The sequence below is a fragment of the Chinchilla lanigera genome, unplaced genomic scaffold (assembly GCF_000276665.1).
Source record: "Chinchilla lanigera isolate Chin_1 unplaced genomic scaffold, ChiLan1.0 scaffold00008, whole genome shotgun sequence".
In the NCBI taxonomy this organism is placed as follows: Eukaryota; Metazoa; Chordata; class Mammalia; order Rodentia; family Chinchillidae; genus Chinchilla; species Chinchilla lanigera.
In genome coordinates, this window is record NW_004955409.1 from 23,476,502 (window position 1) to 23,498,740 (window position 22,239).

At 37.9% G+C, this 22,239-nt stretch overlaps 1 protein-coding gene across 1 annotated transcript in view; it reads right to left on the reverse strand.

Annotated features, from left to right (window-relative positions):
• The window catches only part of Ttc6 (tetratricopeptide repeat domain 6), a gene marked incomplete in the record, with an annotated part of 231,700 nt that overhangs the window by 127,208 nt on the left and 82,253 nt on the right, over positions 1–22,239 (reverse strand). Inside the window, 4 exon segments of the mRNA XM_013510165.1 lie at positions 721–862; positions 12,391–12,582; positions 16,778–16,908; positions 19,957–20,166. Coding sequence (XP_013365619.1) covers positions 721–862; positions 12,391–12,582; positions 16,778–16,908; positions 19,957–20,166 — 675 coding nt within the window.

Consider the following 22,239-nt stretch of genomic DNA (forward strand, 5'->3'; position numbering starts at 1 on the left):
TAAAGTGAAATAAATCAGATACAGAAGTGTAAGTATCTCAGGGTTGACTTTACCAGTTGGTACACATTACCAGCTTATTCAGCTCAAGTCTAGGATACATCAAGCAAGAAAAAAAACCCAAAACACTGACTTACTACAGTGTCACTCGTTGGGTTCTAACATTCCTAGTCAGTGTGTCTCCTCTCCACCTTTACAGTCTTCTTATGTTTGTAAACAGCCACAATTTTCAGTTGTAGTGAGCAGTAAGGACAGGAAAAGGTGAATCTACCTTACCTTCCCCAGAAGTGGAAGTCTCAAAACTAACTCTCAAGAAACTACAGCACATAAAATCTCACATGTGTCAAGCAAAGCAACCACAGAAGTGAGGGCAGAAGCAAACTTCAGAACCCAGATGTCTTCCGTAGAGCCAGACAATGATGAAATTAGCAAAATAAATAAATAATCCAAGCTTTCTCACTATGATTTTGCTTTTAAAACATAAGCATCTTTATAAAATACATTACCTATATAACATATAGGACTTCACTATTCCTATTTTTAACAAATAAGCACTTTAGCATTTTCTGTTTTAATTTCTAACATTGTAGACATCAATAGATATAGCTCACATGAACAATTATTGGAGTCCTCAACAATTTTTGCAAGCGTTAAAAGGGTCTTAAACCAAAAAGTCTGAGAACCTGTTAGGTGAAGAAAGCTAATACGAAAGAAAGTTCTTACTTCCTGTCCCAAGAGTTCCAGGTGTGGGTTGTGAAAACGCCACCTAGTTTTCCGTGCTGTTTCAGAGGGCAGCCTTGATGGCACTGGAGGAACGCTGACACTTTCTTGGTTTTCATCCGTAACAGGAATTCCATACAGTATTCTACAAGGGACAAAAGCAATACATTTCTTTTTAAAGTCATTGATAAAGCCAAGAACACTTGCTCTATTTTTGTACCTCTTTTGAAGTAAGCACTGATCTCTGACATCTGAATTAAGCAGAAGTTGTAAAGAAGTCAAACAATGCAAAGTGATAAGTATTCCAAAAATAATTTATATTTGGTTCTGAAGACATTTTAGAAGTAACCTCTGTGATGGCTTAGTTTCATTACATTGGAATAGTGAGTTCACCTTAAGAAAGCCTAATTACAAAAGAGATTAAAATATCTCTATCATCTGATTTCTAACTCGCTCCCGGTCCAAGCTCACAGCAGAAGTTTCATTTCTTTTGTGGTTTGTGAAGGTAGGGGGTCGCTGGGGATTGAACTCAAGAATGCTGTACCACTAAGCCACACCCCCAGCCCTTTTTATTTCATTTTAAGACAAGATCTCCTTACATTGCCCAGGCTGGCCTCAAATTTGTAATCCTTCTGCCTCAGCTTCCCATATAGTTTGAGCTATAGGCAGCACTGTCATGCCCAGCGCAAAAGTTCCATTTCTCAGACTGGAGCAGGGCCGCACCCTAAATAGAATGGCCTTCTCACGTTATAGTTTTGCCTTGATCCATATCTTTCCTGGGTACGCAAAAAACTTCTGGCATAAGCTCTTTCCTTGGTAGGTACAAGCTGCATATACCTAAGAATGTATTAGGAGGTACAAAAATCACAAAAAGCCTTAATTTGGCCAAAGAGGGGAAATAAATGAAAATTTGAAGACAAAGTATTATTGTCTGACTTACAAACTGCTTGAAAACACATCAATTTTGGTACTGCGAAACCTATTGTAAAACAACAACAGAATAAATACACAATAGGGCTATTGTTCTGTCAATTTCACATGGAAGTATTTAGAACTACTGGTCCCTCTAATGTTTTCATATATATGAACAGGTAATAACTTTACAAGCCACTGACTGTAAGAACTGAGAATACACAGACACAACTGATTTGTTCTTTAACAATATGCAGAAACTCCTAAAGCCCATCTTCCTAACTCTTAGGAAACAGATCCATGCAGAGACAGGTTGGTAAAGATAGGGCTTTGCTAAAGTACACTCACAAAAACATGCGTCCTGTCTCACGTCACCTAATCAAACTTCTCAACTCCAAGAGAATTAAATACCACTGCCACTGAACACCCACTCTGACTTCCTAACCTGCCTTCCTCAACTGCAGGTTAAAAACTCTCCTGCAGCCCATGTTCTAGACCTGACTAGACCCACTGCCCAGATGCGCACACACAAAATTGAGGAGGTAGAAGGTTCCGATGTTTCTACTGGCAAGTGCTGTCAGAACTCTTCTGTAGCAGTGTTCCAGATGTTTCCTTTGTGGCTGTCATTTTTATTGTACCAGTGAGCATATCAGACAGACATAGTGTGGCTCCAGCGTCAAAAGCTGTGATAGCAGAAGCCACTGCAGGTCAGCAAAAGTGGTACGCTGTCAGTATGGGCTTTCAACTCTCCTGCCTCCTGACTGCTGGAAGGACAGGTTTCTTGTTGGACAAACCTTCTGCTGTTTCAGTCCCTCTAGAAGCCTTCTTTGACTCACAGCCATTTTTCCATTGATTTTATACACACTGCACTGCCATTACTCATTCTCTTTTAGCTTCAGACAGCTAAAGATGTTTCTGTTTTCTGAAACTGAATCTTGACTGATAGATCCAGAAAAACAGAACCTGGTCAGGTCTAGGAACTAAGAGAAAGTTCCAGAGTGTGGAGACATCAGTAGCTCTGAGACCTGGCTGTGGGGTGAGCATGGCAGTGGTGAGGAGCAGGGTGACCGAAGAAGCTATCCTCAAGGACTGCTGCGCTATTCTCGCTATATGGCAAAACAAGGTACCAAAAACCGTTTACATCTTTTCCATTGTCTCCCACATTCAAAAGCATAAATAGAAACTGTGATTAGTCATAAGGACAGTGGAAGAGCTCACTGGACATTCTAGAGGGCACAGCTCTGGGAGACACCAACGGGGGAGCACAGAAGAAAGGCCGCCTGAGGTTTGCGACTCTTCCTGTATGGTCAAGATGACTCACTTACCTGGAAACTTCTCTCCGTATTTTCCCTGCTTCATTCCTTTTTCTCAAGAAAAGAAGTGAGAACCTCTCAGAGATTCAGAGAGAAGATCTCTCCATGCCCCACCTCTCCCCACCCCTGACCGTCATCCTGCCTTCTCTTCATTCTCCCTCCAATGTCACTCTTCTCCTCTCAGCAGACTCCTGTGAAGTGATCTTTGCTGCTTCCTTATCTGCACTTTCTCTCCTCCATTCATTCTACCCTCTCCTGCCACAGCCACGATCGGTTACTCCCTCTTCGAACACTTTAATGGCTACACACATAGTACAAGCACGCTCCTGAGCCTGCCAGTCAGGCTTCTCCACAGGCCACACACCAGAGATCTCAAAATCTCTACTTTTCCCAAATCCCTGCCGAACCTCTATGTGCTATGCAAAGGTGCCCTAAGTGCTGTGATTATTCCAGTGGCAACAGGAGAGACACGCAAACAACAGGCTTAGTATGTATGGTGTGAAAATGAGAAGCCAAGGCTTGCAGATTTCAACTCTTCCAGACCTTCACAAATATTCCTCTGCCAGGTCAAAATTCATCTCTGGCTTCCTTGGTTTCCTGTTATGTTTGATCTGTTCTTTCATGATAGCATATACTTCCCTTTATGCTGTATAACTTTTTGACAGGAGATTATTGCTTGGTTTGGGATAAAAAGTGATACTCAGTTTCTATCTCTAAAGGATATGAATACAGTAGACACTGAATAAAGATTGTAGGTACTGAACTTTGGCTGGACAAAGAGTCTAAGCCACAGCCAGCCCCAGGCTCTGCCCTGGGGAGTCGAGAATCACAGGACAACACGACACACTGCCATGCTTGTCAGTGTGCACTCCCGAACTAGCAACAGAAGCTTCACGTAAGAACTTGTTCACAGCGCAGACCACTGGGCCCCAGCACAGATGAAGTGAGTCAGAAGCTCAGGAGGCGAGCCCAGCCATGTGTGCTCTGAACAGGTCTGCAGGTGATTCCAAAGCACTCTGCAGTTCCAGAACCACCGATGTGCTACAGTCTTTCCTAAAACATTTTCATTGTAAGAATCTCAACACCTGTCATACCTACGGCTTTCCAACTCCTTTCTTTAGAGATTTTCATTCAGTAGGTTTAGGTATACGGCTGAAGAATTAATATCCCTGCCCAGCACCCTAGATGGTTCTCATCTTCTGGAAACTCGAAAATCACTATTATGAGGGAAAGAACAAGGCTCTGGGAATGAGATGAATAGCCAGGGTTTCAGCCTCCTTATGGCCACCTGCTGTGCTCTCTTGGTGCTGCTCTGAATATTATTTGTGCTCACCAAACCCACGTGTGATAGACTGACAACTGGTGGTCAACTTGTAACACCTAGCTGGACTGAACCAGTGTGGTGCTGGGTGTGGAAGGCCCACCTGAGGATTGTTGCCAACAACATAAAAAGGGAATTGGAGAGGAAGAGGGAGGTTGTTGGCGCCCCTGGAGGAGATTTCACGCTGGCTTTCCTGACATGAATGTGACTGTTCTCATTGTCGGAGGAGCTCAGGACCTCACTGTCATTGAGAATGGCTATGGTTCACTTTGGGGGAGCTCTGGTCCTCACTTTGAGCATCGCTTCTTGGTTCCAGACAGGAAGATGGTGCACTGTTCAGTCTCCTGGAGAAGATTGTTGTGCCTGCTTTCCTGACATGAACTCAGCTGCTCTTATCGGGACCTAGTTGTCACTCAGGATGGCGGTGATACCTTTCAGGGAGTTCTGGTCCTTACCTTAAGCATCACTTCCTGGCTCCAGTGCAGATCCCTCGGCCTGCTGGCACAGACCTTTCATCCCACTGGCACAGACTTTCTAAATTCCACCACTGACCTTTGGGCCTTCTCAACACAGATCAGTAAAACAGACTTGCATGAGACATTGTCATGGGCTCTAGGCCTCCAGTTGAACTCGTGGAGGACATTGCCATGGGCTCTAGATCTTGAGCTGCCCTCATGGAAGACACTGCAGTGGGATCCAGGCCCTCAGCTGGATTCTTTACTCCCTAATGTGTGGACAGATTTCCCGCACCCTTTTGTACTTGACTCTTTGGGTGACAATCATAAAATAATCCAATAAATTATGTGTCCTGCATTAAATTATTTGCCTTCCAGACCCTGACTACAACACCTTGTTTAGAATTGGACCTGAAAGCTGCAGTGGTTGGAGATGGGGTCTCCGGGGAGGGTTGGTATCATAAGGGTGAAGTGCTTGTGAATGGATCAACGCCTTTCTGGATTAGCTATTCAGAGCATTTTCCCCCCTTTCCTCTCTTGCTCCCAAGCCTCCTTGTCCTTCCACTTTCTTCCCTGAGCTGAAGCAGCATGGGACCCTCATTAGAGGCAATTGCCCAGTCTTGAACTTCCTTGCCTCTAGAACCATGAGCCAAAATAAGTCTTCTCAGACCCAGGTATTCTGTTACAACAGGAAAGACTAAGACAGCTGGGTAGGACACTTTCCCTGCCAAGCCATAGCTTCCTCTCCTATGAACAGTGATACCGATTGAGTTTTCCAGAAGCTAATGCTTAAAAATAACACTTGAAGAGCTTTACACAGAGAACATGCTCAGTAAATGCATGATGCTGTAATTGTTATTCTCATCATCAGGCAGGGGGTCCATTGAAGGAAACAAGCCTGCCTCTCTGAGAGGAAAGTCTAAACTAACCCCCCTTCTAAGTGAACATGGGTCTTCCAGGCAGCCAAATATAAAACATATTTCCTATTGTAAGACGCTGTCAAAAAGTTTGGAACTGCAGTGAACACTCTTAAACTATCTCCTCACGTATTTGTGAGCTACCCAAAGGTGACTGTGAGGTACAGCCTGCGAAATAAGGAGAAGGACCTTGGTCTGACTCTCACAGAGGAGCTCAGCAGCACCACTTGAGTGTCTCTTCCTTAAAAAAATGTGCCTTGCTCCTGAGTGTACAAAGCCTGAGGAAGCTTCAGAGAACGCAACTGACAGTCATTTCTGGTAACTCAGAAAATGTGCATAGAGAAATTTCAAAAATGCTTACATATAAAAGTTTCAACAAAGTAATGTGTGAAATTGACTGTTGTAGACACCACTTCTTAAAAAACACCCATAGCCTACCACTAAGCTGATTTCACAAGCCACAATGTGAAAAACATTGACTTCTAGAGAATTCTGTCTAAAAAACTTCATTTATTGTGTTAGAAGGTTTAGGTAGGTCTGGGAAAAAATTAGATTTGAAAATACTAATCTACAAATAATTTTTTTTAGCCCTGCCTAAGTTTTTCTTTAAAATCTAGAGAAGAAGCATAGGAATATTTTGTAAGCTTTTAAAAAATTAGAGAATACTGTTTCAATTAAGTGAGTCTATAGAATAATACATGTTAACCATATAGAATTTTTTTTACAAAATATGATTAGGGAGGGGAAAATTGTATTAAAAAAATCACTGCAACTTCATTGCTACATGCAAACAGTGACATCTGGTGGAATGTCATTGTTTTACTTTTTTTAAAAATCCAACTTTTACATATTGGAGTTATGAAAACAGACAAATTTGCAAATAATTCCTTGTGTTGGTGTTCTATATAAAAATAAAATGTACTAATGTAATATCTCATCAAACACTGATAGGGCATATTGAAATGTTTTTTGTCACCCCAGCTAGTCCATTTAAAATCTTGCCTGAAGCATATGGATGGGGCTATATTCAAAGTGATTATTTAAAAATTGAGATTACAATGGAGTCCAGTTTTAACTGCCACAGCTGTGATTTGGGTGCCTCCACCTCTTCATTGATTGTGTTAGAAGGTTTGGGTAGGAGAGTGTTAAAATACCTTATGACTCTGGTATATGTACTTCTGTGACACATACCACCAACTGGACCTCAAACAGATATTAAGTCTCGTGCTCTTTGTTTTAATATCTTAGGTCATTGCCTAGACTATGTAGTGAGGAACAAGGCCAAGTAAGGGCTGGGGATGGGGCCAGGACTGTCCTGACCACCAAGAAATGGCAGGCAATGTGGCGAGGGGGGAATAGAAGAGGAAGACTGGTCCCTGATATCCACACTAGGAGAGAAAAATAAAGCAGAAGATGGAGCACAGTGTTATAAAGGAAATATGACAGACCACAGGTAATAATGTTCTACAAGTGGCATCACAAAGGTTTGGCATGAGAAGATGGCATATTCTCTTGGGGAGCACTGTGAAATGGGAAATAGAAAATCAGGTGATATTCAGAGAGCCCAAAGCCTTCCATAGTTACTTAATTAACATCAGGAGAGCCTCCCACAGTTAACAAGATCCCTTCCCTAGCCTAGACTCAGAAACAGGATTTTTACTGTTTAGTGAGGGAATAAGCAAGGAAGATAGAACCCCACCACAGTTTAGGCAGACGCACTGTTTCCAAAATTGGATCATAGTGAAGCAAAATACAAACTACCAAGAGTGAGTGAAATAATGTTTCCCTTTATGCAACTAGAGCTCCCCAGGTTCTTAGGTCAGTATTAAAAACAAGGTAAGAATGAACATTCAGGACAAAGCATAAGCAGAAAAAATTAGAGGATCTTTCACAAATTCATAAAGCAAAGAGGTATAATAGAAACCACATTTAGAATCAGAATAATCTGCATACAAACACTACATCTTACCAGTTAATATGCACTAGTCCCTTAATTGCTATGTTGTATTTATTTCATTTGAGAAAAGATAATTTTTCTACTACAAAGAGTTACTGTTAAAAGAACATTAAATAAATGTAGTGTACCTCTGTGCATTTTTATTATATAATTTTGTTTTCTTATCAAGTGTCATTATTTGGAGGATTTGGACAAAATCTTTCAAATAGATATATACTATTGATTTGTAAGTTTTAAGTAGTAGAGATACTCAAAATAATTACTAATGAATTTGTCTTTATACTTTAAAATATATATTATTTGAAGGAATATCAGCTGTCAAAATAACATCTATAATGTCATTCTAATAAAACACACACTATATATGTAATAGCTATGTGTGTGCAGAAAAAAGCCTATAATAATCTTTACCATATTAAAAAAAAATCCAGTAAGAAAAGATCATCCTTAGGACAATGTTTTAACAATTACAGAGAAAAACATTGAGGCAAAATTCTCAGATCCTGCCCTTTCTACCCAAAACACCTTCTTTGATTTCGAATGACTGAACTGGTGATATAAACTTCCATCTCTGGTTCTCCTACTTTATGTCTAATGACTCCAAAATGAACAGACGAAACAAGTGAAGGAAATCTATCCTATATTAATTTTGGGTAACCAAGAAAGACCTATCTTCATTCAAAGGTGAGTACACAGAAAAATTCAATAGTCTGTGAAAAGAGTCTGCAAAGTGCAGGAAAGAATATACATGCAGGATGTCTTTTTGATAAACACTTATTATGGGAAACCAAAGTATTTTGCAGAAGTTCTTCATTACAGTCTAAAGAAAAGTTTTTAAATGTTTTGATGAAACAGGTAGCAAAAGTTCAGATAAAACTAAAAAGATTTATATTTCTCCTAAGAAACTGTGGAATTAAGAAAAACAATAAAAATAACATAATATCAGCATTAAAATGGCAATTATTGTGATTTTTAAAATTTATACCTCAAGAAATAATGCTTATTTTTATTTATATAATAAATTACAGATGGATCAACTAGTTTTCAAAGGAACTCAGAAAATCAGTAGAAAAAAATATGACAATACATTTAAATTTAAGTTTTGAAATGGGCTAAGAATTGCCAAATGAAAATTCATGACACAAGCAGTTGGTAGCTTTACTACTGAATAATTAAAACTTTTGTGTAATATAAAACAACATGAACAAAGCTGAGAAACCAACAAAGTGACATACATCCACAGTACAGATGTAAAATAATTAAAATCTTTAGTATGAGATCACTTATAAAATTGTAGGGAAGAGATAAATGATAACTCCACAGCATATGAGCTAGTAACTCTTAAAAGAAGAAAAACAAATAAAATTATCTAAAAATTTCTCAGTTTATCAGAAATGAATGAATGATATTTTTCATCAACAGATTAGACAAAAAAATTCACAATTAACAGTTAATTTGAAGAGTACAAGAAAATAAACATTATATCATAGATGGTTGTAAAGTGCTATTTGGTTAGTGGTTATCATGAAACAATTTAAATGTTCACACATAACCTTGATTGCAAAAGTAAAGCTACAGAACACCACATGTGTCCTGAACAGATATATTTATAACTGATGTCTGGAAGGCTGACCACCAAACTAACATTAATAGAAATGTTTAAATGACTATATAATTTTCTTTAATGATATCATCAACTTTAAAATATCAAATGTAAAATTGTATACCAAGAGCTCTAATATCTATAAAATCTCTATACAATACAAAAATCATTTTGAAGTGTTTCAACATGAAATATATAATTCTCATCAAAATTGATGTTTAACAAAATAAATGTAATTTTGAAGAATACTCTGCTATTTCAAATAAACTTAAGTACATTCCCTTATCATTGCAGTAAAATAACCTTGGTATTGGCCACAAGTAACAACTACTATATTCAGAAATATAAAAGCATTACAACTATATAACCACAAGGATTATTATATTTTCAAGGTAACTGTGCATTATGCAGAAAATACAAAAAGCCCCTAAAGTGAAAGGGTATTCATTTTTGTTTATAATTCTCTTTCCTTGTAATACTTATTAATGCAGAAGCAAATTATACATTTATCTGAACTCATAGGCTCAGTAGACAGATATATTTTGAAAAGGTTAAGCTATGTTTAGCAAGGTAATCCTTGAGAGATGGATGCTAGAGAATTAAATATTCACTGCTTAAATTAACTTTTTATTTGGTACTTAGGAACAAATTGCCAAGAATTATCATTATTAAATAGAGCACTTATTGATTCTCTGGGAAAAAAATATCAAGTGAGGTCTATGTGAAGAAAAAAGAATTCTTAGAATTTGAAATAAGCCATGAGTAACGGAAGCTGTTAAGTCTTCAAAATGATTCTTGTGGCACAGTGTTCATGGACATGACTCAAAACTGGACAGTTTTGGCTATTTGTGTCAAAAGAATAATAAAATAAATTTAAAATTTAAAAACCTATATAGTTTCTGTTTTTTCTTTTTTTAAAAAAAAACCTATACAGTTTCATGACTGATTTTTACATCTTTATTTTCTACTCCAATTTTTAGGCTTTTAAACGACATTCCAATGAATGTCGCTCTGAACTTTTTATCCAGGATACTAAACCACTTTTGAAATTTCCAAAATTCTCACATTCATTTTTTTAAAAACTTAGTGAACACTAACTTGACAAATTAAAACTAAAAGACTTTAGATATATAAAATTATGATAAATATATGAATCCAAAAGATATATATTTTGGCTAAATAAAAAATACATACAATAATGACATTTTAGGAATTCAAGGTAAAATTTGCAACCAACAAACACAAGAAAAGCAGGTCATTTCAAATCATGAAAAATGCAAGAGTGTTCCACTTTCTACTGAAGCCAAGCAAAAGCTTTAGTTTTTAGTAAATGGGTTTATAATAGACCATAAAAGGTATAGGTAAGTCACTAATAATTTTGTGATAGCGTGATTAAAAGTGATCTTTTAAAATATTATTCTTGGCCAGGCATGGTGTCACATGCCTGTAATCCCAGCACTCCGGAGGCTGATGCAGGAGGACAGTTGCATATTCGAGGCCACTCTGGGCTACAAGGTGAGTTCAAGGGCAGCCTGAAGTGCACAGTGAAACACTGTCTCGAAAAGACAATAAATATATATATATAATTATTCTCAGTGCTTGCTTCTGCACCATATATACTAAAATATTCTCAGATGTTTAGAGGAATACAAATTTAGTACTGAAAAAGGCTCTATTTAACCTAATATTTAATAGTTTTAGTATGCCTAAAAAATGTGGTAGATGATTTTTCAGGATTCCTACCAGCTATAGAATGCTTAAGGGCAGGAGTCTTGTGCTCTTGGTGGGCAAATGATAGCGCCCCTTACTGGGCTTTGTGAGTGGGCAAGAGGGATGTTAAAGCTTACTCCTTTTATGTAGGAAATACAGATATACATACAGCACAAGCAACAGAGGTACAGAATATCAAGAGCACTAAAATGTAATCAGGAGGGGTGGTTGGGGGTGATCCCTTAAAAAGAAAATGCAAAAATGGTGAAGAAAATCTCAGAAACTTGGATTTTAACCACTATCCAGAAATAAGAACTTAGGCAAGTTTTTGTGGGTATCATGAAGCCTAAATTTCTTCCTGTATAAAATGGAAAGTATGAATTCTTCCTTACAGCTACAGATTTAAATAGAAAGCATGTGCAAAAGCACATGGCACGGTGTTTTGCTTGTCAAAAAAAAATCGTAGCTCCCTTCCCTTCTCTCTTCTCTTTTAACAATGTTGTGTGTTTTGTAGTCTTCACAACACACTATGCAGATTCCAAAGGAAACTGAGACACAAGGAGAAATGGAATAAACCCAAGAGGCAACGACCTTTGCACATGATCCTGGGCCCAACTACGTCCAATGATGCTGAAATCTAACTCAAAAGACGGTTCAAGTTCCAAATCTGTGAATTTTTTCATTTTTACATGGAGCTCGGCTGATTAACTTTTATGTGCCTCAATTTCCAGATCAGTATTCCAAAGTTGTTATAGAGTACAAATGAGATAATTATGTAACACCTTCTGGGGAACTAGACAAATGCACTAAAGTTATTTATAACAAGTTCTTGCTATGGTATAAAGACATCCTCCAAAGTTCATGTGCTGAGAGTTTAATTCCCAATGGAACAGTGTTAAGAGATGAAACTTTAAAGAAGGCTCTGCCCATATGAAAGGTTTAAAGCCACGGTTCTAGGACTGGGTTACTTATCCCAGGAGACATTCTTGAGATTTTAAAAAAAAGGATGAGTAGAATGAATTAACTCTCTTTCTCCCTCTTTTCTTCCCTTTCTCTCTCTCTCTTTCTCTCTCTCTCTCTCTCTCTCTCTCTCTCTCTCTCTCTCTCTCTCTGTTTTGTCCTTTATTCTTCTGTCATAGAGTGACACAACAAGAAGGCCCTCACCAGAGACCAGCACCTTAATATCAGACTTCCCAGCCTCCAGAACTATTAGAAATAAACTCCTTTTCTTCATAAATACCCTGTCTGAAGTATTCCATGAAAGCAACACAAAGCAGACTAAGACAGTATGATTCTTGTCAATACTGTCAAAAAAGGACATACTGTCTGAGTCTGGGTACATACTAGCAGAGCCATGGAAAAGAACAAAACTGGCTTCTTTAGTGTCCAAGAATGGAATCAGATCTGTAAAATCTGAACCTCAAAGACAGAACTTCTTTGGCAGTCGAAACCTAGGTTAAAGCAAAATTACCAAAGAATTCTTACCGATCTCTTTGTTCATCTGCAAAGTAATCGCCTAGGAAAGATGGTCCAAAGACTCCGAGTGGGGCGCTGTGGCCTTTCTTGTCAGCGGTATGGCACATGCGAGAGGCCAGGTGCAGTTCAACTGGCAGCTGCTGGGCAGGGGCAGCGGTGCACAGATGGTGAAGGTGAGGCGTGGGGTGGACCTGTGGGATCCTGCAACAGAAAAAAGGACGTGAGCTGCACCTACCACTCTGTGGTCTTTAGACATGAAATACATTGACGTTTAGGTTCTAAAAATGATACCTAAGTGCAGGTGATCAGATATAAAACTATCACAATGGTTTATAACAAGTCCAGAGCTTCAAACTCATATTCAAGTGTTTGCAGCATATCTCCATCTATGAGTCTTACAGATATGTCCAGATCAAAAGGTGTCTAAAGGCAAACTTATCAACATCCCACTCCTAGCCTCTTCACAACCCGAATACATCATATCCACCCATCACGTTCCTCTTTCTACTCCACTGAAATGCAAATGTCCCTTAAAGAAGTAAAACACTATATAGAATACATTATCCATTTATTAGCATGGAGGAGCCGTGTGTAAGTCAGTGTGGCAAATCTCCCTTTCGCTTTTCCGGAACTTCCCTCTCCTGGCTTCCCAGAGGAGGAAGGAGGCACTATGACCTGCTTTCTTCATGCCCCAAGCCACTCCCCATCCGATCAACAAATACCGATTGAACACTGCAGTGTTCCAGGCTCTGCGCTGTGTGCTTTCCACATATTCCTTCTAGCGCTCACAATGAACCACCACTGGACCTATATTATCCTTGTTTTGTAACTGGTTTATTTCAGATAGGTCTCAAGATGTGTGCGGCCCGTGGGATCCAAACACAATGCTAGTAACTAGCCGCCAAATCTCTTTCCTATTAAGCCTATTAACAATTCCTAAGTAGAGTAACCCTTTATTCAGTGCTGCCCCATCCCTACCTTCCCACTAAAGCTGTACATTTCCATTCATCAAATGACCTTTCTTTCATCAAGTCAATTTTAGATGTAGATCACATTCTCTCATGACTTCCAAGCCACCACTGACAGTGTCCGTGACTCTTTCTATGTTGTTCGTTCTCCATGAGCTTTTACATCCTGACCCATCTCATACTTCCATCTTTCTCTCAAAGTTAACATAAATTCAGCGTAGTCACTGGCCTGTCCTTCTGTAGCTTTCCAAACTGGGTACAGCTTCAAAGATTGGAACTTCTCTTTCAGTACTGGAAAAATCAGCTACCAATATTTCAGTTATTCCCTTCTGTCCTGACTGTTCACAAATCTCAACTCAGCTATCACTACGTCCCTAGATTCTTCATGTGCAAAATCAAAATACCTTTGACTCCTCTCTCCTCCACCTGTACCAGCACACCCAGTGCAAAACAGATTACCCTGTCCTGAACAGGGTTACTTGGCGGTCTCCACCCTCACTGCCAGCACCCCCACACAGGGTACTCTGCACCTCAGACTGCACCACACCCTCTGTGTGTTCCCCTCTGCAAAATCCCACCAGATTTTTTTTTTTTAAGGATTGCTTTATTCAACAGAAGGGTTCTTTGCTGGTTACCTGCATCTGTCTGACTTCTCTTCAGCTTTCAGGGCTCTTAGCATTTGACTCTGATTCTAGCTCAATGGTTGAGTGTAGTTCTAGAGTCAGGATGTCCGGATTCAAACCCTTTTTTAAAATTTTCACTTGGCCATGAGCAAGTTTTGATTCAAGTGAGAAAGGTGGATGCATTTAGAACGATGTGTCTCACATGGCCGATGTCAGCCACCGTCAGCTATTATCAGTTTCCAGGACAAACCACAGGATTAGACTTGTCAGCTCTTTCACTGATGGACAGAATTCTGTCTTCCCTCTTGTCCATATCTTGAAGCTAGACTTTTCTGCAAAGTTTTTTTTTTCTTTTTCTCCATGTTTCAATTTTTTGTTACCCTGTTTTCCAAATGTCTCTTTTTATCCATCGCTCTATCCTATGCCCCTCATTTTGACCACTTATCTAGTGGATCAGTGTGGGTCTGTCTACCAATGCCCCCGTGTGTCTACGATGCCTCAGACAACATCTGAGGCATCGTAGACACACGGGGGCATCGGTAGACTTTGGCATTGGGTGGGAATGAGTCAGAATCTCAGTTCTAGGACCTACAAACTGTATTACCAGCTTTGCTGAAAGACTTCAAACACTTACCATAAAAACTCCTAGCTCTTACCTTTGTAAGAATTTATTTTAAAATTACAGATACATCACTCCTGGTGTGTGGTAGTCTCTCAAGAAATGCTGGTTTATTTTTATCATTATTATTAATTTTCAAATAAAAGCACCTAGCCTATCACTAGGCACAGTATGTGCATTAGTCAATCACTAACAGAAAATGGTTTATGGCATTTCCAGACAGTGCAGGGTCCAGTAAGAACATAAGAGGAATTTTACAAATGTTCCTGTGTCAGGGAAGAAAAAAAAGATAAATTGAAAGCATTTGGAAACACCTGAGAAAGAGAGACCTAACTGGCCAAATAAACGGGGTTGTTGAGGAAGCCAGGGCTTCAGGCGCTCTGGGTTCCTATGAAAGAGCTTTCAAGAGAGAGGACAAAAAGGTAAGCTCCAATGTCAAGCGCACTTGTACCATTATTCTGCCTTGGACAGGTCCTGGCTAGTGGAATGTGCTGGAGATTACATTACTGATTTTTATTTTTTCTTTAAAAAGCATCACACCCAACTTAAATTCCTATGCTCCCATTATAGTCTAACAACACAGATTAGCAAGCGAATCTCCCTTGGTCATTGAGCTAAATTACAAAATGCTGCAATAGAGAACTGAATTCCCAAAGAAACAATCTAATTTGAGGTTAGTCACTTACGAAAAGGGTTAGGTTAAAACTAAAGAAAAGGCAGGAGTGAAGTAAAGACTTACAGAAACATTTCTCCAAGGTTCTCTTAGATAATATAAATTTCTTTCTTCATCTCATTCTTGTCTCCCTCTAATGGAAATTTCTATTTTCAACTTTAATGAATTAAAACAGCACTACATGTATCAATAAGATCTACAAATATTTTTGGCATGCTCAAGAAAAGCTCTCTGTTTTTATAGCAGGACTATTTGTCTCCTTAAGCAGGACTATTTGTCATTCTTTGAAACACTAAGACATAAAAAAGAAAAGTCTGACTCTGTGTGTGGCCATATTACTTTGCTTAATGCACTAAATGCAAGGTTTTTTAGGGAAAAAAATCAAGAAGTTTCTGCTTCATTGATAATCTGACAGTAACTATTTATTGAAGGTAAAATACTTGTTGTCTGCTGTCACTATTTGTTTTAATACATAATCTTGCTAACTTAATGAGCTTAAAGCAGTGTAGATAAGCAATGGCATGTACAGGGTCACTTAAATGCCAATTTGACTGTTTCATAAACTTTGGAATTCTTTTCCCGTGAGTCTCTTCTCAGCTACTAAACTGTGCGTAGTATCCATTTACAGAGTTTAGGCTGGTCGTAAAAAAAAAGTTCACTTCCATGTCCAACACACTTTTCAATGCCCTATGCAACAACAAAAGCTAATAATTAAAGGTTCTTTAAACGCCTCATAAAGAGTTAAATGAAGAATAATCTAGAATAAACCAACTCATAAAAATGTACGAGTGAAATGAGAAAACCAGAGTTTGAACATGGTGAATGGTAAAAGGTAAACTATAATCTAAATTGTATTTACACACCATTGTCAAAATTGCAATTATATTCCCATGTAATAAGAAACTCCATTAAAAATATGGGTGGGGGATGAAACATGAAACGATAGTACAGAAAAATAAAGCCATCTAAACTGCCAAGTTAATTGGCCTATGGACGTTTTGTGCTGGGTTATCAAAACAAAATTAACTGATACAATAAGCAGTTGATCCAAATCAGGCATTGCAGTGACCAAAAATAAATTTAACACACTAACAATTTACTTAGTCTCGCAAAGGGATATTTTTATTCCAGCTGTTGTTACATTTGTTAAGGACACTGATCAAAAACATGAATAGAGGGAAGCATGCAATACAGCATCTATATCTGACTAAAATCTACCATCAACTTTTCCTCTGAGAAGATTTAATTCAGATCTCACACACATCTATTTCTAAAACATTTAGTTTTCCTTCTAAAAGAATGGATGTTTCTGAGGGGCTGGGAATTTAGCTCAGCGGCAAAAGCGCCTGCTTGGCAAGCGCAAGGTCATGAGTTCGGTTCCCGGTACCTGAGAAAAACCAAAAAAAAAAGAATGGATGTTTCTGTATCAGTGCTATTGACTAAGCTTCAAATAGTAAAATTTGTGAATTTAAGAGAGTTACTTTTTTTTTTTAGTATAGTTATTGGTAGTTACTTTTTAAGTAGTTTTGGATCTACTTGGGGTTTTAAAGACTTTTTTCGTCTCAGTGGTGGAGTTTCTGATTTACTTCTTCGTGTTCGCTTAACTTCTTTCCCTCTGATTTGCAAGAATTCTGATGATTGCACCTTTAAAAAAATATAAAGTGTACTGTTAAGGGGTGTTGCAATGTAATAGTTATACCTTTCTTTGATATTTAATACCCACCTCATATTTAAATTTGTGATTTCTGTGTATATTTTGTAACAGAATATGAATCCTAGTTCCCTCCAAATCTATTTCTACATTTTACATACACAACTTCATGGCAATGAAAATATTAGTACCATATTTATTTACAATATTTTTCATTTATTACCTTAAAACTACTGAAGAAATATAAGATTATAACCTTTCTTCATAAATCTACTTTTGTTTCCCTTTCTAGTGCTAGGAGTTGAACCTAGGGTTTCTTTCACACATGCTAGGCAAAGCATCTCCATTGAGTTATTTCCCCAGCCCTACCCCTTAGTTTCTTTGCTATGTGGTTACAAGCACAAGTTAAAAATAACTTTAAAGCATCATCATTATTATTATTACTGTTGCTATTTTGAGCAGTGTTTATCAATTTGTTCTTCTTACAGTTGTGCTATTTTCTATTTCCGCTGCTTAGCAAACATCAAATATATTCTTTCTCATGAATAATTGTCTTCTAATCATTACAAAATTTGAAAGTATTGTTTCTGGGAAATTTTGCCAAATTAAGGTATTCATTCATGTAAGGATTTTTCTCCTGTGACTGCTTTTCATTTTTAAGGAAGAAAGCAGAGAGACCTTACTTGGAAGAAGCATAGTGGTATGGCTGAGAAGATGGCCAGATAAAGGCAAGGTCCTATAAACTAGGTGATGAATCTCAGGTTGGTTCAGTAGAAAGGAGAGAGTTATTGTCAGTTCTCACATAGGGAAGTAATGAGGGAGAATAAAAGTTCAAGAAGTACCAAGCATTCCATTTCCGCCTCCAGTTAGTATTTGGATTTCCTCTACAGTGTCTCCACCAAGTGGTCGTTACCTGGCTTGAACATGGTCAGCTACATTTAAGACCAGTCATTTTCTCTTTGAAACTCTTCCAGTTATTAGAGGTTTTTGTTTGTTTATTTCTTTATTATTGAGCCTCTTCATTTTTATCCACCAGTCTCAATTAAAACCTTAGGAACTATACAAATACCTAGCTAGCCTTCTTCCATTTGACAGACAGTCAAATATTTGAATACAATGGACTCTCCTGGGCCTGCTTTTCTGCCTGTTAAACATCCTTAGTGCCTTCAACTCGACCTGGCATGATGAGATTTTCAAAGTTCTGTGATTTTTTTATTTTGAATGTTCTTTTCCAAACAGTATCTAACTTGTCAGATTTCTCCCCTGGGATTGGACACTCCCGTCTGAACATAATATGCATTTGAAGTATGATATCTCATATCTACACAGTTTATTGACACAAAGACAAAACTGTATGTATATTTATTCTAATTAAATTTCATCCGAGGGCAAACTAACAGTACCTTTCCCATCACATTTTGAGTGTCACCTGCAAATCCAACCAATAATGGCCTTCCGTATTATCAAACAAATTATCGATAAATATGTTGAATTGGACATAGCCTTATAGCACACCATCAGGGACTTGCACGCAGTAATTGTCCATCCTCTGTCTAACTAATTTCAAATTCATCCAGCGATCTACTCACTAATCTACCTAACTGCAATCTTGGCTACAAAACTGTTAGGAGGCTTTTAAGAGTGAACTGCTGAAGTTCGGAAGAGTAATCACTCACGCTTACTGAATTTTTTATGTGCCACGTGTTGTTCTAAATGTGCTCTTCTGTAGCATCCACATGTAATCCTCACACCAACATTATGCAGCAGGCATTGTCATTCTCCTCATTTAACAATGCAAGTAAGATAGTAAAGGTAGAGAGAGAATTCCCTCCCTGGAAATGTGGGTCCAGAGCCTGTGACCTCCCTGTGTGACATTTATATTGAACAGCAGATTTAACACTTTTCCAATATTCAGTCTTCTTCTAAAAGAAGAAATGAGGTTGGTCTTCTATGGCTTGTCCTTGGGGAGCCCTGCTCCAAGTGATAAGCTCTTCCTTTCATAAAGGTTCAAGCACAATTCCTTTAGTAAGTCACTTAATCTGGAGTTTTGCCTAAAACCAGTGCATAGCTGATTGCCAAAAGTGAAAACCCTTACCCTTAAAATATAAAAGTCAGATTAGTGCTTGCCAGGCTCCAGGCATCTGGCTTCTCTCTCACCTGTTGGCTAACTCTCAAAATCTTTTACAAATCTTAGCATTCGAGATTCAAATAAATCTTCTTTTCTCTCTAAAGATCACTTGCTTTCTCAGATTTAAGAAGCAAGGTATGAGTGTATCAGTTTTCTTTCTCTCTGACACATTTCTGTTTATTCAAAGCTTCGACCTTTTTACAAAAATAAATCAAGACAGCTCTGTCATCTGTTGTCATTGCACTATTCATCCATAATGACAAGGTTCTTTCTTTTGTTCCTTCTCTTTGCTCCAAAACTAACAAGCAAATTGCTTTTCTTTTCTTTTTTTTTTTTGGTTCTTAATGTTGTTTTCAGGCCTGAACCCATTCTGAATCTCAGCTAGCCACAAGCCACTTTTATGTTTATCTATAGATATTTTAAAACAAATTTATTTAAGTCAAAAGGAATTGGTTCAATTTGAAGTATTAAAATAGTAGAAAGATCATGTGAATATTGTAGTAAATTTTTAAATGATCATAAATAAAGTGAATCTGGGAAATGTTTCACAATGGGAAACAACTCAGAGGTTAGGAGAAACCTAAATTGAGCAAAGTTTTAATAGCTCCAAAGTTTACCCAGTCCTATCGCTGGACTACAATTCCTCATTGCCTTGACATGGTACCTGAAACGCTCTTTGTCAATTTCTGAATAATTTGAGATTCGTTTTTTCCTGGGAAAAAATCTGTCTTCCCTTCCTGAAACATATGCTCTCTTTGTTTTCAAAATGCACGATTTGCATTTCTGAGGATGGAACACACACACACACACACACACACACACACACACACACACACATCCCACACTGGTCCTTGCCTGGGCCATTTCTGTACACCTCTACATCCTCAACTCTGCCTACTGTTCAGTTTCTCACCTTTACAGATACTTGCTTGGGTACTTTTGAGTCGCTTTTGTGATGCCCTTCTTCTACATATATAGTTGGTTCCTCTGTTGGATGTGTTTCCAATGATTCTTCAAATTTAAATGCTATGTCTTCTGCATCTAAGGATGGCCAGTCTGATATGCCCTCCTGTTCAATCTGGTAAATACTTGAGCCATCATCAGGAAGCTCCTCAGACACACTCTGTTGGAAAAAGTAAACATAAAGAATACTTTTTTTGTGGGTCCTCCCAACATCTTCAGTTGTGCAATATTTTCTGACCAGAAAATTAATGCAAGGATGTATGTTTGAAACTGAAGAGAGGTATGAAGTTTCTTCTCCAAATTTCGAAAGAACAATTCAAACTGGTGTAAGGAAATCATAAAGGCTGGCAAATTACTTTCCCTGTTCTTTGTCTTTGAAATTATACCCATTTCACTATTGTCATGCACAAACTTTAAGGAAATAAAAAGGCTCAGATAGTCCCTTGATACTGCTCAGCACACACAGTATCAAGCCGGAGTACATTCACAAAAGGCACCACTGACCAGTTCCCATTTCATTATCCCACTTAGCTCCCAGATCAGCCTTGTGGCCAAGGAAACATTGAACCCTTCCCCAAGCCTGAGGCTCTTTGGGTCTGAGAAATGGGATTCCTCATAGCCAGCTGCTGTACCAGAAGCCTAACTTCAGTTCCCAGGGAAGAGCAAACTAGAGGCCTCAGAAGGGCCACCAGACACCCCAGCTCCATCGCATGCCCAATTGAAGAATTCTCACAAAATGTCTCTCCTCCACCTACTTTGTGCTCTTTAAAAATGTTCCATTGACTTATAGTCATTTCATACCAAATTCTAAAGAGAGTATCTGTATAATCATGTTTAGACACTAGTCAGTTTTACACCAAGATTATTCAAGGTTACTTGGGCCAGGGATATACCTGAGCAGCACAGATAATGCCTGGCAAGCATGAGGCCATGAGTTTCATTCCCGGTACCAAAAAAAAAAAAAAAAAAGGTTACTTAACACTGCCAGTTAAAACTTGATTGCCCAACTGAGGAATGGATAAGGAAAATGTGATATTTTTATACAATGGAATATCACTCAGCTATAAAGAAAGATAAACGAGGATTTTATAGGTAAATGGATACAACTAGAGACCATACTCATAAGTGAAATAAATCAGACTCGCATGTGTAAACACCATATTGTCTTCACAGTTTAAGAACCTGAAAGAGTCAAAACAAACCTGAAAGGTACAACAGATATTGTGAAAGGGAAAGAAACTGCTCAATAGGAAAGAACAGCTGGGATACTGGGATGAGGGAAAGGAGAAAAGAAAGAAGGAGAGAGAGACAGAGAAAGAAAGAAAGAAAGAAAGAAAGAAAGAAAGAAAGAAAGAAAGAAAGAAAAGAAAAAGAGAGAGAGAAAGAAAAAAAGAAAGAAAGAAAGAAAGAAAGAGAAAGAAAGAAAGAAAAAGAAAGAAAGAAAGAAAGAAAGAAAGAAAGAAAGGAGGTGTATATATATATACACACACATACACACAAGATAGCTAAGATAATTGTACTATTAATTTCTATTGGTTTACTGAAAGGAACGGTTAATATGTAATTGATCAATCTTGCATACCTATATCTGGTAATCTGAGCAACTACTTTGAAGATAACAATAAGTAATACAACAACCATTGTTCATTTCCTATCATTTTGTTTTGAAATTCTGTATCATTTTTATATTTTTGTGTTGTTTTGGTTTTGACTTTGTTTTTGTTATTTTGGTTTTGTTCTTTTCTCTTTAAAATAATAATTTAAAAAACTTCATGGTCTCAGTTTAACAAATAATAAGACTAGCCCAATTTACACAAAAGCCCAAATCATACAGAATGATCTTAAGATGCAATGTGTGATTTATTCTTTGATCAGGTCATTTGCTAATAAGTAAAATAAAGGGTAAAAGATGTCAGACAGTACCAGATACTATGCCAATTTCTTTGTTGTATAAGAAGGGATAAGTGGATTAAGAAGTTTAAGTTTACAAAATGAAGCTTCATTCTTGAGTTCTGTTTTTTTATCAAGCTACTGGCTGGTGCTATGGAAAAACTAAGGGTTTTTCTAACCAGATGGGACTGAATTCAAGTCCAGGATCTGTCCATGAATGATGCCTGAAACTTGATCAAGTTAATTCAACTTTTAGCCTCATTTTCCTCATTAGTCAAAGGGGGTGAATAAAACCTTCAGAAAGAAGATAAACTCATTCATTTTATGTTCCACAGCTTGCAGC